Source organism: Bos grunniens, chromosome 11, assembly GCF_055505025.1.
Source record: "Bos grunniens cultivar Pamir isolate PY7600 chromosome 11, Bosgru_T2T1.0, whole genome shotgun sequence".
NCBI classification, from domain to species: Eukaryota; Metazoa; Chordata; class Mammalia; order Artiodactyla; family Bovidae; genus Bos; species Bos grunniens.
The window spans coordinates 69,482,023-69,499,030 of record NC_141175.1 but is presented as its reverse complement, the minus strand read 5'-3'; the positions used below and the strand labels follow the sequence as shown (position 1 = coordinate 69,499,030).

Below are 17,008 nucleotides of genomic sequence, written 5' to 3'. Positions count from 1 at the left end.
GCTTCTTATTGGCCATGCTTCTTGGAAGGGATTATTTGCCATCATGCTTGTATGCTCAACTGCTTCAGCCATGTCTGACTCTCTGCCCACCAGGCTCCTCTGCCTATGGGATTCTCCAGGCAAGAACACTGGAGTGGGTTGCCATGCCTCCTCGAAAGGATGTTCCTGACCCAGGGACTGAACCCTTCTCTTTTGTCTCCTGCACTGGCACAAGACTTCTTTACTGTTAGCACCACCTGGAAAACCCCTTTATTTGAGCAAGCCACTCTTTAAAAAAAACCTTTAGTTGCTCCCATTATGTACAGAAGAGGTTCTGAAATCTTTTTTAAAAATCAAGAGAGCTCTTTTTATAATCAAAATTTTACTAAGAATCTCCATTAAAAAAAATGATAAAAACAAAGCTATTCTGGTTAAAGCACTAGGGCACCTGCAGAGGGTCCATGTTCTTTCCTCAGTTTCTGAGTTTCTTAGAGCTCAACAGATAAGCAGCTGCAGAAATAGTGATCTCCAAACTTTTAAAAACTGTGTGCCTCAAATTATTTACATATTATTTAAGAAATATAATATTAGTAGAGTCATACATACTTTATAAAACATTAATTTCATACTAAAACAGAAATTAAAAGGCTTATATAAAGCTTAAAAAGATAAGCATATTTTAAAAATGTTTAAACTGTAATGGCTCCATATTATTATTACTAAGAATTTTAAGACTCAATATAGTTAGGGCATAGTATATCCATAAATGACAGGAGATACAAATCCATATTTAATGCCATCCTTTTAGTAATTCTGAATTTGGGAGGGAGGGACAACTTTTTATACTACCTATTTTAATCATTGTTTTGGCTTTGTCACTTGGCCAACAGATTACACTGAGAGTGTAAATCTGTTTGACAACTATCTTGTTCACTTGCACTTTCATTACTGTCTTCAACCCATTTTAAGGCACACGCACATTTTTGTTAGGGTTATTTTAGTTGGAAAATATCTGTAAATATTTATCTGCATATACAGGCTATAACAACTCATAATAGGTGGGGAACAGTCTTCATGGAAATGTTACTCTTCTCTCAGAAAAGCGAAAATTGCTCAATCATGTCTGACTCTGCAACCCCATTCTCCAGGCCAGAATACTGGAGTGGGTAGCTTTTCCCTTCTCCAGGAGATCTTCTCAGCCCAGGGCTCAAACCCAGGTTTCCTGCACTGCAGGCAGATTCTCTACCAGCTGAGCCATCAGGGAAGCCCAAGAATACTGGAGTCGGTAGCCTATCCCTTCTCCAGTGGATCTTCCTGACCCAGGAATTGAACTGAGGTCTCCTGCACTGCAGGTGGATTCTTTAAAAGTTGAGCTACCAGGGAATCCCCTTCTCTCAGAATACTGTGCTTATTTTTGATTCTTCACCATGTGACTTCATTAAATATTAGCAAAATTCAATTTTTGATAAACAGGTTTCTTCTCCAATGATTCTTACTGTGCATTCCATTTTGGAGATCACTAGTATAGCAGAATGAATGAAATCCAAAACCCTTTCTTTATCCAGGTATTTAATGCCCCTTCCATTTTGGTTCCAATCTATCTTCCGAGAAAAGTCCAAGTAAGCAACAAAGTCTGAATTAAAATGATGCAGTATCTTTCTTCTTAACCATTTTCTTTTGTTCTTTCTTTCCCATCCTTAACAGTAAACTCTTTATCCATAAGCCAATCAAAATCCCAGAAACTAAACAGGATTTATATTCAGGGTCGTTTTCAATGCAAAGGGGACTGACCTCAGTTCAGTTGCTCAGTCGTGTCTGACTCTTTGCGATCCCATGAATTGCAGCACGCCAGGCCTCCCTGTCCATCACCAACTCCCGGAGTTCACTCAAACTCATGTGCATCGAGTCAGTGATGCCATCCAGCCATCTCATCCTCTGTTGTCCCCTTCTCCTCCTGCCCCCAATCCCTCCCAGCATCAGAGTCTTTTCCAATGAGTCAACTCTTCGCATGAGGTGGCCAAAGTACTGGAGTTTCAGCTTTAGCATCATTCCTTCCAAAGAATACCTAGGGCTGATCTCCTTTACAATGGACTGGTTGGATCTCCTTGCAGTCCAAGAGACTCTCAAGAGTCTTCTCCAACACCACAGTTCAAAAGCATCAGCTTTCTTCACAGTCCAACTCTCACATCCATACATGACTACTGGAAAAACCATACCCTTCACTAGATGGACCTTTGTTGGCAAAGTAATGTCTCTGCTTTTGAATGTGCTATCTAGGTTGGTCATAACTTTCCTTCCAGGGAGTAAGCGTCTTTTAATTTCATGGCTGCAGTCACCATCTGCAGTGATTTTGGACTGACCTCAGGAGGTGGTAAAAAAAATACAGATTCCCATGCTTCTCCCCTGGATACAGGTCTGGATTAAGTCTAAGAATCCTTATTTTTAACAAGGATCTCAGGTAATTCTTTGGATAAGTCAAATTTGAGAACATGATCTAAGTACACCACCAGTTGGTTAACAGAGAAAAGGAAAATGCTGTCAGAGTAGACACCTTCCATCTCTATGTTGTTGTTATTCAGTCAAATGATGACAAAATCCATCTTTCCTTCCCTCTCTTCTCTGTATCTTACTGTCTTGGTAAAAAAAGTACCCGTTAAGAAGGACTGTTTAGAACTGCTTATTCCAAGGGTCAAATTGCTGGGTAAGGGAACATATATAGAGAGCTGGCACAAGAATATTTATACCAGAATGAAGTGTCAAATGCCACAGTTTCTTACATACCAAAAAGCCTAAATTGAGTCAAGCCCAATTTTTCATAGTAAAGTCTGTTTTCAATCACTGTACGTTGTGATCTTCCATTTTTTTCCTAATCAGTATGTGGCACGCGTTATCTTTGCGATGTTATTAATGTTTTGGTTTAAACCAAGGAAAGCATGCTGCTGCTGCTAAGTCACTTTAGTCATGTCCGACTCTGTGCGACCCCATAGACAGCAGCCTACCAGGCTTCCCAGTCCCTGGGATTCTCCAGGCAGGAACACTGGAGTGGGTTGCCATTTCCTTCTTCAATGATGAGAGTGAAAAGTGAAAGCGAAGCCGCTCAGTCGTGTCCAACTCACAGCGACCCCAGGGACTGCAGCACCAGGCTCCTCCATCCATGGGATTTTCCAGGCAAGAGTACTGGAGTGGGGTGCCATTGCCTTCTCCAAGGAAAGCATAGTTTTCCTCTATTAACTAAAACACTTAATCACCACTATATCCTTATGAAGTCAGATTTAAAATGAGCTTTAAAATTATATTTGGTCTGATTGAGTAAAAAGAAGAAGAAAAAATAAAGGTGATTATGTTCAAGCCCAGCATGGGAGTAAGACATGAGCTAGAGAAACCTGACAATTTAGCCTCTACTAACAGGTTTTCACAATGTTGTTTTATTATGAGAAATAGTTATTTAAAGTTTTATATATTAGAAATACATTCTTGAGCCAAATACTGTTTAAATCAGAGGTTCTTAATCCAGAGTCTACAGACACCTTAAAATTTTATCTAAAACCTGATACATAACATCTTTTTTGGGGAAAGGGTCTCTAATTTTTATATATTTGCAAAGAAATCTGTGACACATTTTTAAAGGGTCTAACAAACCAATGAATTATGTTTCAGTTCTCTTCCTTGGTAATGATTCACTTCATTAACATGAATAAAATCTACTCATAAAATTTTTGAGATCCTACTGCTTGCCAGACTAAGCCCATCTTTGCTCCCAATGACTTTGACAAAATTGATACAGGAAGAGCTAAAGTTTTTCCAAAGGAATACTATTTTTTTCTAAAAAAGGAAAACAGGTTATTAGATTTACGAATTCAATTTTCAGGTTCAAAATCAATGTGATGCCTGGAATCAGTGAGATTAACCAGAAAATGCAGCATGTAACTCTCTGTTGTTGTTTAGTCACTAATTCCTGTCCAACTCTTTTGTGACCCCATGGACTGTAGCCTGGCTCCTCTGTGCAGGATTTCCAGGCAAAAATACTGGAATGGGTTGCCATTTCCTTCTCCGGGGGATCTTCCTGACCCAGGGACTGAACCTGCATCCTTGCAATGGCTGGTGGATTCTTTATCAATGAGTCACCCGGGAAGCCCCTGCAGTTTGTAACAATAGTTGGCCTAAATGCTTTCTGAGATAGATTTTTAAAGCTATGCATAGTATTACATACAGTATGGTATAACATATAGTCCAAGACAGACATGATGACACCACTTGCAGTAGTAGGGTCTTATCGTCTCAAAATCTGACATATTTGGCATAATGGGAGTAACCCTGAACTAGATCGAGGACCTGGCGGCACCACCCACAGTTTCACTGTCCACTATTTCGATGACCTTCAGCCGAGTATTTAACTTCTTTGATTGTCTTTTCTTACTGGAAAAGAGGAAAATGCTGCCTACAGAAGGATTATTATTAGATGACGATGAATACAGTTATCTTACTGTGCTTATGTCAGGTACTGTGCTAAATCAATTTTCATATATTAATTCAAAACAATTACATGAGTCAGGTAGTATCCCCACTTAAAAAGTGAGGTTCAGAGAAAATTTGCTCAAAATCATAGATAGAAATAATGGAATTAAAAACAGTTAAAGAGTATCCATGAAACTCTAAACCCATGTTTCTATCACTATGCCCCCCAAGAAATGTGAACAAATTCTAAAAGATGGCAAAATGAACTTGCTTCCCAAGCGTCTCTCCTGTGGCATTGTAAGAAACAAGTGAAGTTAAAGTGTCAGTTGCTCAGTTGTGTCTGACTCTCTGTGACCCCAGGGAGTTGGGCCTGCCAGGCTCCTCTGTCCACAGAACTCTCCAGGGAAGAATTCTGGAGTAGGTTGCCATTTCCTTCTCCAGAGGATCTTCCCAAACCAGGGACTGAACCTGCATTGCCAGCAGTTTCTTTGAGCCACCAGTAAAGAAAGGAAATAAAATAAATAAAAAGGACCCTAAACAATAATGACCTCTCCATATGATATCCAGATTCCTCCTTGGTTCCATTCCAGACCACTACCCAATCACTGTGCCTCATGTTTCCTACACAATCATTCATGTCCTCTACTTATGCACTTGATTTACAGTTCAAAGTGCAGACTAGATTCTACTCATTACAAATTCATGCAGCTATTTTAATGCAGCATTCAAAATTTTATCAACCTCTTTCCCTCTCACATACTCATTAGTTCATTCCTCATAATGGTTCTTAGGCTAAACCTCAACATCCTCAATTTTATTGGATTATTTTGCCAATTCAGATACATACAATAAGATTATTTTCATTTCTACCTTCATTTCAGTGGACATTCTAACCAAAATGTAGAATATTCTCAGTCTTTCTCTTTAAAGGATAAGAAACAGCATTTGCTGCCTGACTGGCCCTTCTTTCCTTACCAATTATATTTTCCCTTGGTTTGAAGACAACATATTTTCCTGATGCTCTATTCTTTCCAATTGCTTATTCTTTCTTCTTCACTGTTATCTTCCTTATTCCTGATTACAAACATCTAATCCTGCAGTATGCCCTGTCAATTCTATCTTCACATATATCTCAAATCTAACCACCCCTCCTCTTTCCATCTCTACTGCCATTATCCTAACTAGATTCAACATTCTCTCTAGCTTACTAGACTCTGCTGCACTCTCTCAACCAGTCTCCCATTTATTGCTTGTCTTCAATTATACAGACTGATGTTACTATTTTGCATCATGTCATTTCTATGCTGAAAACTCAAGAGCTTTCAACCGCACTTTAAAAATTCAAATTAATCATAGTAACCAAACCACAAATAGCTCTCAAACAAGTATTACTGGATGAATGAGTAAATGTCGACAGTTTAACAAGACTCAGCCTTAAGCTCTGTTTTCTCTATACCTACTCTCTCAAAGGTAATCTCTTGTAGATAAAAATAACATTCAATGATTCTCAAATCAGAATCTCCTACACCAAACTCTTACTCTATCTCTAATCCCAGAGTGTCCAATTTTCAGACCTATTCATTTTACTCACATCAAAGCCTAAATGAAAATAAGGCACAGAACAAAATGCAGTTTGCTACCACTCATGCCAATAAAAGGGAGAATTTTATGTAGACGATTGCATGCATATTTGTTTCGGTTCAGTTCAGTCGCTCAGTCGTGTCCGACTCTGCGACCCCATGAATTGCAGCACGCCAGGCCTCCCTGTCCATCACCAACTCCCGGAGTTCACTCAAACTCATGTGCATCGAGTCGGTGATGCCATCCAGCCATCTCATCCTGTTGTCCCCTTCTCCTCCTGCCCCCAATCCCTCTCAGCATCAGAGTCTTTTCCAATGAGTCAACTCTTCGCATGAGGTGGCCAAAGTACTGGAGTTTCAGCTTTAGCATCATTCCTTCCAAAGAACACCCAGGGCTGATCTCCTTTAGGATTGACTGGTTGGATCTCCTTGCAGTCCAAGGGACTCTCAAGAGTCTTCTCCAACACCACAGTTCAAAAGCATCAATTCTTCGGTGCTCAGCTTTCTTCACAGTCCAACTCTCACATCCATACATGACCACTGGAAAAACCATACCCTTCACTAGACGGACCTTTGTTGACAAAGTAATATCTCTGCTTTTGAATGTGCTGTCTAGGTTGGTCATAACTTTTCTTCCAAGGAGTAAGCGTCCTTTAATTTCATGGCTGCAGTCACCATCTGCAGTGATTTTGGAGCCCAAAAAAATAAAGTCTGACACTGTTTTCACATCTATTTCCCATGAAGTGATAGGACCAGATGCCATGATCTTCGTTTTCTGAATGTTGGGCTTTAAGCCAACTTTTTCACTCTCCTCTTTCACTTTCATCAAGAGGCTTTTGAGTTCCTCTTCACTTTCTGCCATAAGGGTGATGTCATCTGCATATCTGAGGTTTTTGATATTTCTCCCGGCAATTTTGATTCCAGCTTGTTCATCTTCCAGCCCAGCATTTCTCATGATGTACTCTGCATATAAATAAGCAGGGTGACAATATACAGCCTTGACGTACTCCTTTTCCTATTTGGAACCAGTCTGTTGTTCTATGTCCAGTTCTAACTGTTGCTTCCTGACATGCATACAGGTTTCTCAAGAGGCAGGTCAGGTGGTCTGGTATTCCCATCTCTTGAAGAATTTTCCACAGTTTATTGTGATCTACACAGTCAAAGGCTTTGGCATAGTCAATAAAGCAGAAGTGGATGTTTTTCTGGAACTCTCTTGCTTTTTCCATGATCCAGCGGATGTTGGCAATTTGATTTCTCGTTCCTCTGCGTTTTCTAAAACCAGCTTGAACATCTGAAAGTTCACAGTTCACATATTGCTGAAGCCTGGCTTGGAGAATTTTGAGCATTACTTTACTAGAGTGTGAGATGAATGCAATTGTGCGCTAGTTTGAGCATTCTTTGGCATTGCCTTTCTTTGTTTACATATGCATAAAACCTCTAGCAAGATACACAAGAAACTGGTAACACTGGTGGCCTCTAGTAAAGGAAACTGTATGGACAGAATCCAGAGTAGGAGGACTTCAAAGATACTTTCTTATTTTTAACAACATGAATGTATTACCTATTCAAAATAAAAAACATTAAGAAAAAATAAGCACATAACCATATGATAAATGTAAACCTGCTTTCTTCTCAACTTCCCAGTTTCTGGAGAGAACCATCATTTTCATGTCCCCAGAACTCAACATGAGTAACCTTTGTTTCTCTTTAAAAAAAAAAAAAAAAAAAAAATTTGTGTGGTAAAAATATTTTAATTGGAGGATAATTACTTTATGATGTTGTGTTGATTTCTGCCATACAAAAATGTGAATCAGTTAGTTCTCTTCCATATTTAATCATTACTCAAATTTTCCAGCATTTTTTTGAAAATATACTGAAGTTCTGTTTCTTCTTTTCTAATTCCACTTACTACACTTGAACAGACTTTCATTTTCTTGATCTTAATTACTGCAAAGGTCTTGCTACCTAAAGCTCTTCTGTTTCCCTCCCTGCCCTCAATTCAATATTCATAACATTGCCACACTGGGTTCCTAAACAGAGTATTACTTTCACGTTAGGCTCCTACTCAAGAATCTATAATGGCTCCCTTTTGTTTAGCAAACCAAGCTCTCAAATAAGAAACCTCTGCTGCAAAGAGGCTTAATAAATACCTTTTGTGTCCGGTGTACTATTTCCTTCCCTATCACACCTCCTTTAGCAGACACCACCAAGGAGGAGTGAAGATTTCCTCAACGATTCTGGCTCAAATCAGTCTCTCCTTCCCCTTATTTTCTACCACTCAAGTCTCTGGAATAAAGTTACTTTTCATAGTATTTTGTGTTGGTGCATACCAGCTATATAACCTCAGTTAAAAAACTTAAAACTTTCTGTGCCTTAGTTGCCTTATCTGTGAAATGCTTTCAAGGGCTCTCAAGAAGGACTGGGTTAAAGCATTTTATTAGCTATTGTATTATAATTCTGTAATTGTTTCGCTTGTTGTGTCTTGTCTCCCAATAAGACCCAGGACGAAGACTTCTTTATACATCTCTCCCAAACCCAATTAACACAAAATTATGTTCAATATACAAAGCATACACCCTGTAAGTCTGCTTCTGATTTAGTCAAGATCAAGTGAAACTGATTCTAAATAACATAATTTTGACACAGGTATCAGGCACTCTATTTTGTGTCACGCTGTATAATCATTGTCTTTTCCTTCTAATGTATTTAAACACTTTACAAGTTTATGTGCTACTTAAGGTTAAGTATATCTTCTTCCCATTAACTACTTCAATATTGCCCATAGTAAGCAAAGAAAGTGAATCAGTGATTTCTTAGAGTCATCTGACATTAAACTCAACTCATTCTAACTCATTTTGAGCCCATAATTCAGTACTTAGCTCATTTTAGAACTGTAATGTTAAAAGAATGTTAAATATTCCTCTGTATTTAATCAATGTACTTTAATGTAGCAAAATATCCTGTAACTATGAATGTCTCATTAACTCACTGAAAATATTTCTTTTTTAATTAAAAACCCACTAATGGAGGACTTCCCTGGTAGTCTCGTGGTTAAAATTCTACACTTCTAACTCAGGGAGCATGGGTTTGATCCCTGGTCACAGAGAACTAAGATTCCACATGCCACAAAGCATAGCCCAAAACATAAAAATACCAAAAATTCCCACTAATGATCAATATATTTCATATAAATTTTGGAAATAAGGGGCTTCCCACATGGCGCTAGAGGTAAAGAGCCCGCCTGCCAATGCAGGAGATATTAAGAGACATGGGTTTGATCCCTGGGTCGGGAAGATCCCCTGGAGGAGGGCACAGCAACCCACTCCAGTATTCTTGCCTGGAGAATCCAATGGACAGAGAAGCCAGGGAGGCTACAGTCCACGGGATTGCAAAGAGTCGGACACGACTGAAGCAACTTAGCAAGCACACAATTTTCTAGGCTAATTTATTGAATATGCAAATGATAACATTAAAAAAAAGATAATTCTAATGAACATAGAAAAATATTAATGTGCTTGGAAATCCCAATTTGTATAACTTAGTAAAAAGGCAAATGAAACAAGATCTGGTGAAACAAACAAACATAACATAACCCTTATATAGTTCTTTGATTTCTATTAGAAAAGTATAGTTAATTTAAACAAATATAAAGATAATTAAACAACTGACCCCATCTACATAGGTTTTTCATTCTTATAAACAAAGCTTTTCCAGAATATTCTTACTGCTTAAGAGTTCTTAAGCTTTATTAGTAAAAGTACTAAATTATTAGTACTTTAATGTTATTTAGTAAAATTAAATTTTCAATGAGGGAAAATATTTTTTAAAAAGTCCTAATGGTATATTATTTAAGTGTGATTAATTACAAAAACTACTCCCCTAATGGCATTAAAAAAAATTTTTTTAAGTAAAGATCTCTCTCCTGCATTATTTAAATTTGCTAGCAGAGTAACAAGACACACAAAATTATGTCCCAAAGTTTCTAAAAATACTCACAGAACCATTGCGTAATTCTGAACTAATGATGATGGATTATTTTATACACAAACCTCCACCATAAGGGGATCTTTCCAGTTAAAACAACTAAAGGATTTTATATACAATTTGAAAAGACTTCATAATATAACTAATTTGTAGGGAGTCATACTTAAGAAAATACTTTCTGAGAATTTTATATTTATGCAGATGGAAAAGAAAATGATTACAAAATATTAGTATGTGTTTCCCCACGAAGAAAGCAAGCAAACAAACAAAAAAATAAACTGAAAGTGGCTATCTGGTGTAAGTCAATATAAAGACAGAGAATAACCACCTGACTAGCTGACTTAAAAGAAATATCTTCAGGGTTCAACACAGAACAAATGTTTGATTCTCTATCAAAAAACAAACAGTGTTTTATAAGCAGAAAAAAACTATTACTTGAATATTAAAAATTCAAAAATATGTCAAATTACTGATTAAGAATGTATTGTATACACAAAATAATTGTTTTAACAGTAAGACTTTTACTAACAATGCACTGTGTAATAGACATATAATTTCATTTCTCCAACTGTAAAGTATTTGTTTCTGAGCATCAAAATTTTCACTGATCTTGAAGAGAGTAGGCACTGATGATATAAATATAATGATCTTTTCCTTCAAATTATTTATTTTTTCCTTGAAAAACCTCTGCCGTATTCACTTTACACACTGCACACACACACACAAATTACACTGGAAAATTATCTTTTCCTCCAAAAATCTCTGCCATATTCACTTTACACATCACACTAAAAATCAGTAATAATCCAAATTTCTAACGACAGGTGTATATCATATATCATACAGTGTTTTTAAAAAAAGCCCAACTAGATCTGCATTGTTAACATGAACAAATCTTCAAAATAGCGCTGAGTGAAAAATGAAAGCTGCATAGTACATGTAAGAATAGGAGATCAACTGTGCAAAGTTTAAAACAAACAAAAGACTACATATTATTTATGGATACATACATATGCAGAAAAGGTATAAAAGCATGTACAGAAATAATACACATCAATTTCAGAATAGTGGTCACCTATAGGGAGGATGGAGAATGGATAGAATGAAATGGGTACAAAGAGAGTTTTAATTCTATCCACAATGTTCAACACTACAAAAAGGTTTGAAACAGATATGGTAAAATGTTAACATTGTTAAATTTGGAGGTGTTACACAGACGCTCATTATATTATTCTCTATACTTTTCAATTTTGAAATTTTTCATAATAAAAAAGAAAACATTCACAGAATAAAGGGAAGGTTGAATCACTGCTGCCACTTCCAGATTAGATGATTAGGCACACTAATACACAACACAGATTTTCTTTTACCAGATAAGACAATAAATATTAACAGATAACATTACATAATAAGCAGTGTACACTTTCATAAAATATTCATTGGTTATTATATTAAAAATATACAACAATTAAAGAACAGGATGTTAATAGGTTCTACTTCAAAAGTTTTACCCCTATGAGTCAAAGGATCTACTTTCACACCACAAACAGGCTTTCCTTGCTTTAAAGAGTACTCCTATGAATTTTCTTTTATGCCATTTCCTTTAACTGTGATTGAGAATAAAGGGCTTAGTGTACAGTGTATAGAAGATACCTGGTAAGTAAGACTAATGAATACATCGTATTCTACTAAAAACTAACAGTGGCTCAATTTAAAGATAACACATTACTGCCAGTACAAAAGCTTTCACTTTTCAGTTTGAAACTTATAATCTGCAAGGAAAATACACAGAGTATGTAACTTTGTTTACCAAATGTTTTTTTTCTTGTCAGGAAAGCTTTCTCATTCTTTGTCTGATTAATACTTCCTTGATCACAGATGAAGTCTTTCAAATTAAAGATAAACAACTACTTGCCTGCTGTTTTTGATATGCAGTGTTTGGATTTATCTTTGATTCCAAGAGTAGTGATCCTGAAAGTTAAAAAAATAATATTTATAAGTTTCAACTTATAAAACCCTGAATAAAACATCAGAATACACATTAAAAACACAACTTTTTTCTTCCCGCGGCAAGACATCTGAAGTCATCAAATTTACTCGTTTATATTTTTCTCTCAAGATCTGGACTTTGCATTAGAACATATCATTCTATCCCCATAATACTCTTAAGGGAAAAAAAATCCATCTAAGACCAACATTCAGACCAAGAATATACAGAGACTAGATGACTTATAGTTTTATTGAAAGGAAAACTTTTAAGGTCTAAATGACCACCTGAAACCAAATTCTTTTTAACAAAGTTATTTTTATTGCATTTCCAGTTTAACAAATAAAACAAATTACAAAGTACCACAACAGGGATCTAAATACTTTGCACACAAATTACAGAACTGCATTTATCCTTTTCTCTTTAAGAACAAAAGGCCATCTCATGTAAAAATAAATGTCTATGATTACTTTAAAAAAAAAGGTGCAAGAGTACAAGATGTGTCGAAAATAAACCGGACTATTATTCTTTTATCTGCACGTTATCAGCTGCTCAAATCCAGCGATCAGATTACAGTGAGGAAGGTGTTCTCATTAAGGCTGTACATTTTATCATTTAAAAAAATTTCACATTAGACTCGTACAATAAATCAAGGAATACAAGTTTACAGTCTGGTCTGCTGTCCTAACTTGTTTAAGTTGTAAAGTATTCACTTGTTCACAGCACCCTCTACAAAGATAGCCTGGAGGGATCCCAGTCTGAAGATGTATGTGCTTGTAAGTGCATGTATCGTGGCAACAATCTGCAATAACTCCAGGAAAAAGGCGTCTTTTGGTTTTCCCCAGCACCTGTCTACTGTGACAACTGGAGCTTGTTAATAAAATCAGTTTTTTAAAAGAGAGTGAAGTTTCACTAAATTTTTTGTACCAGAGATATAATGTGTAAGAAAATAAAGGGGGACGGGGAGGGTCAGAAGGAGAGCACTAAATTGTTTTTCATTACTTCCTCCCTTCCCTCCCACACTCTCCCCGCTTCTTTAAGAGGCCAGACTGCAGAGAAAGGGCTCAAGTGTCTTAATAAGGCTAGCAAGAGGAGGAACACACACTCGGCGTCCGACTAAGGGTAAATCCCGACAAAGTAGTTTGTTTTTACCTTACTGAAGTGAAGACACAAAATTCAATGCGCCGTTCCAAGTGGCTGGCAGTAACAGTACTCGGCTCAGGGCCTAAACCCCAGGCTGTGCCCAAACCGTAGGCATTGTCCCCTATCCTACGGTTCCAATAACCTTACCGTCGGACTCTGCCCGAACCAGCAGCGACATTCCCTTGAGCTCCTCCACATAGGTAGAGGAGACGTGCCCGGTGCCTCGGTCGTCCCATTGCCGGTCTTCGTTCAGGGTATAGACCTTCACTCGCCGCCGCGTATCCGACATGGTGACTGCGGTCCCCACTGTTCCAGCCGCCGCCTCCTTGCTCACCTCCTTTACGCCCCTCACTCTTGAGAGACGGTAGCGGCGGTGGCGGCAGCGGCGGCGGCGGCTCCGGAGAGGCCCGAGTTCACCATGGCTCCCAGGTTCAGCCGCGGGAAAGGGCAACAGGAGCCACTGAGACCTTGCCGCCCAGATTCCCAGTTACCTCTCACTTCACCCCCGAACGCACCCACCCTCCCCACCCTTTACCCCCCAGAGCTCGCTCGCTCTCCCGCCGCCGCCGCCGCCGCCGTCGCGGTAACTACTAAAGACCCGCCATCTTGTAACCCGATTCTCTCTGCCTTTCTCTTCCTCCTCCAGCAGGTTCGCACGGGCTGTCCTAGCAGGGGCTACGGCGGCCGACGAGTCCAACGTGTGACGCCTCCGTTTCTGCACGCGCTACCCGCGTTGGCCGTGCTCAGTATTCTCGCGAGGAGGGGTAGTGGAGTAAGGTGGGTGGGTCTAAGTGCGACTTCCTCCTCTCTCGGCTCCGCCTGCAGGCGTGGGCTCTCGCCAGGTGGGCGGTTCTCGCGAGCTTCGGGTCTCCGCTGGTGCCGCGAGACTCTTCTCCGGACTGGCGGCGAGAGCGGAGTTGTGGTTTCGGCTTCTGGCGGTTTGTTGGGGCTGCGCCCGGCGTGTAAGGAGCCGTGGGATCCAGCTCTGTGGAAAAAACGAAGCAAGTCTGGGAGGTACGCATCCTTGGACGGGACTCACCGTGAGCAGAAGGGAAGGAAATGTGCTCACACTCCATAATGGAAGCTCGCCCTTTCAGCCTGTGAGAGAAAAATAGTTTAAACCTCTTTCTGTGAAGACGTTAGCCCTTTAATGGGACTCGAAACCCACTAAAACTCGCTAAGGAGTCTGCTACAGTTAAGCATCTCCTCAGGAAGTGTTCTGTGGATCTCCAGGAGATTATAACATCGTACAAAAGTGCATTGACAATTTATTTCTCGTTCAGGCGTTTTACCGTCAAGCTTTTGGTGGCTGGCATACTTTCCGCTTCTTGAAAACAGTGTCCTTCCTGCGTCGGTAACCTCGGAACATAAGTCTTCAGATAAGTTTAGGCAAGTGGCGGGGAACTACCTTCCTAACACATCTAAGAGCACTGTTTCCATATCTTTGAGTGTCTCCTGCTGGCATTTCTAGCGTTCTCTCTCGGGAGGTCTTCCGAGCTGAATAAGCGAGGGAGCAATTCTCTGGGCGTTCGCGTCGGTTGTCACACATCACATTGTCAGACACTGCGCGGTAGATACGAGCCGTGCGCTGTATTGTTTGTCAGTCGCTGTTCGTTCTTGGTAGATTCTTTTTGTTTGTTTTTAAAGAGAGTTCCAGCTTGTTCTGCCGCCAGCTCTTAACAACCCTTTAGTCTGAAGGGTGAAAATCGAGCGAGATCGACAGGTTTTACCCTGCGGCGCATCTTGGGAGTTGTAGTTATTCCTTACCAATGGTGTTGTCAAAACGTGCTTCTCTTTTTACCAAATCTTGTGCGTAAACCCAGCATACGAACTGACACGTGACATGCATACACAGAGTAAGCTCCTGATGAAAAATAAATTCTCATTTCAAAATCTGGTTACATAGGGATTTCTTTTACTCTAAAGAGAACCTACCAAAATACACTTGAATTTAAGTAGTTGTATATGTTGGGGATTTCCTAGGTGGCGCTGGGGTAAAGAATTGCAGGAGACGAGATGCACGTTCGATTCCTGGGTGGGGAAGATCCTGTGGAGAAGGAAATGGCAACCCACTCTAGTATTCTTGCCCGGGAAAACTCCGGGAACAGAGAAGCCTGGTTGGCTACAGTCCATGGGGTCACAGAAAAGTCTGAAATGACAGTGACTGAGCACAGATGCGTGCAATATATGTAGCAAAAGAGCACATTAATTGCCGTGACTAATGTGCACAAAATACAAAATGCATTTTGAGCCCGGAGAAAATAATATTTCTATCTCAGGTCAGAGAAGGCTTCACACCGGTAACTTTTGGACCTGATGTTAGAGGATCCCTGAGTGGAAGTTTGGCTTGAAAGGTGTTTAAGGCTGTGAGGACCAGGAAAACAAAGTCATAATGTGTTACTGGCCTAAAAGAATTTATGAGCAGATTATGTACTGAGAATGAGAACTATATAGAAGTCACTTTGACACCATATGTTAAGAGCTTAATATCCTATAAAGAAGATCTAATTGGAAAAAATTAAAATCACAGGAGTCATTTCCTGTATTTAGTCAGTATTCAGCAAACACTCATTGAGTGTATACTATGTGCTAGACACTGTTCCATTCAGTGAATACATAGAAAAAAATTCCTCTTTTCATGGCGCTTCCATTCTAGTGTTGTTTAGTCCCTCAGTTGTGTCCAACTCTTTGCCACTCCATCAACTGTAGCCTGCCAGGTTCCTCTGACCATGGGATTTCCCAGGCAAGAAAGCTGGAGTAGGATGCCATTTCCTTCACCAGGAGATCTTACCGAACCAGGGATCAAACCCGTGTCCTCTGCATTACAGGTGGATTCTTCACCACTGAGCTACAAGGGAAGCCCACATTCTAGTGCAGGAAGACAATAAACAAATCTATGCTAGATACTGGTAAATGTTATGACCAAAGGAAAAAAAAAATAGATTAGCAGACAGAGAGTGAGTTTGGGAAGGGTAATAATGTTCGTTGAGGGAGGCTTCTGAGGGGAGGCAGTCTGCTATGCATAAATCCCTGGGGGCAGAGAGAGCCAGAAAACAGCAACTCCAAGTACAAAGTTGAGGCTGTAGCATGCTGAGTGAGAGGGATAGCAAGGAAACCAGTGTGACTGGAGTGGAGTGAGAAAGGGAGGAAGTGGTGGGAAGTAAAGTTGGGAGTGGGAGAGAGGCCGTTTTGGGGGCCTCGGATTTTACTTTGAATGAGTTGCAAATTCACTGGGGAGTTTTGAACTAAGGAATGAAATGATCTCAGCAGTGTTTCAAAGCATCGCTTCCATCTTTCCTATAGTATCCCTTTTCTGCTATACTCCCCAAGATCTGAAATAAGGGAACAGAGAAATAGGGAACAGAGTTAAACCCTCGGGACTCATCTCTGACCCTTGCTGGATCCTCTGGCCCAGGTTCTGTTTCTTTCTTGTTCTAGGTCACAGGGGTTCTCTCTCTCTTTTGCAACAGGCCGACCTCTAAGATTGGTAAGATCCAGGACAAGCATACAAATGGAGGAACGTATACTATATGTCTGAAGATTTAATTTTTTAAATCAATCTATTAAATAAAAATGTATTTTCTTTTCCTACCTTTGGCATACCTTGAGAAATGTATATTCATATGGTCTGGAAGCTCGATTCAAATCCAGAATTCTTGAACTCTTCAGAATTCCACCTTCTCCCTTTGGCCCTTGAAACACTTCAGCTCTGTCTTGCACTTTGACAGCTCTCATGTACACAAATAGGATACCCTAACCTTTTGTCCAAATTTCTATGTTTGCACTCCCTGAATGTAGTCACCCTTGGCTGTCCTCAAGAGGACAGAATTTGGGAAGAGGACTGTGCAGACCCTGGGAGCAGGGTTGGCCTTTGGGACAA

General features: G+C 39.5%; 2 protein-coding genes across 25 annotated transcripts in view; one reads left to right on the top strand and one right to left on the bottom strand.

The window, feature by feature from the left end:
* PPP4R3B (protein phosphatase 4 regulatory subunit 3B) overlaps nt 1-13,767 on the bottom strand; it is a 52,950-nt gene extending 39,183 nt beyond the window's left edge. For 2 of the 4 annotated variants that reach the window (XM_086326790.1, XM_086326791.1), the window contains exons 1-2: nt 13,276-13,767; nt 11,914-11,969 (exon numbers count right to left, since the gene is read on the bottom strand). In XM_086326790.1, the coding sequence (XP_086182916.1) occupies nt 11,914-11,969; nt 13,276-13,417 (198 nt within the window). In that variant the 5' untranslated portion in view covers nt 13,418-13,767. Of the gene's footprint in view, nt 1-1,770; nt 7,743-11,913; nt 11,970-13,275 lie in introns of those variants that run through there. The other 2 variants (XM_086326792.1, XM_086326793.1) reach the window with 2 other exon arrangements.
* Nucleotides 13,547-17,008, top strand: part of LOC147363286 (uncharacterized) — a 201,665-nt gene continuing 198,203 nt past the window's right edge. For 11 of the 21 annotated variants that reach the window (XR_015136876.1, XR_015136874.1, XR_015136875.1 and 8 more), the window contains exon 1: nt 13,547-14,142. Coding sequence is in view for 6 of the 21 variants with exons in the window: in XM_086326816.1 (XP_086182942.1) it covers nt 13,547-14,142 (596 nt within the window). In the remaining 15 variants the exon portion in view is untranslated. Of the gene's footprint in view, nt 14,518-17,008 lie in introns of all 21 variants that reach the window. The other 10 variants (XR_015136886.1, XR_015136883.1, XR_015136885.1 and 7 more) reach the window with 2 other exon arrangements.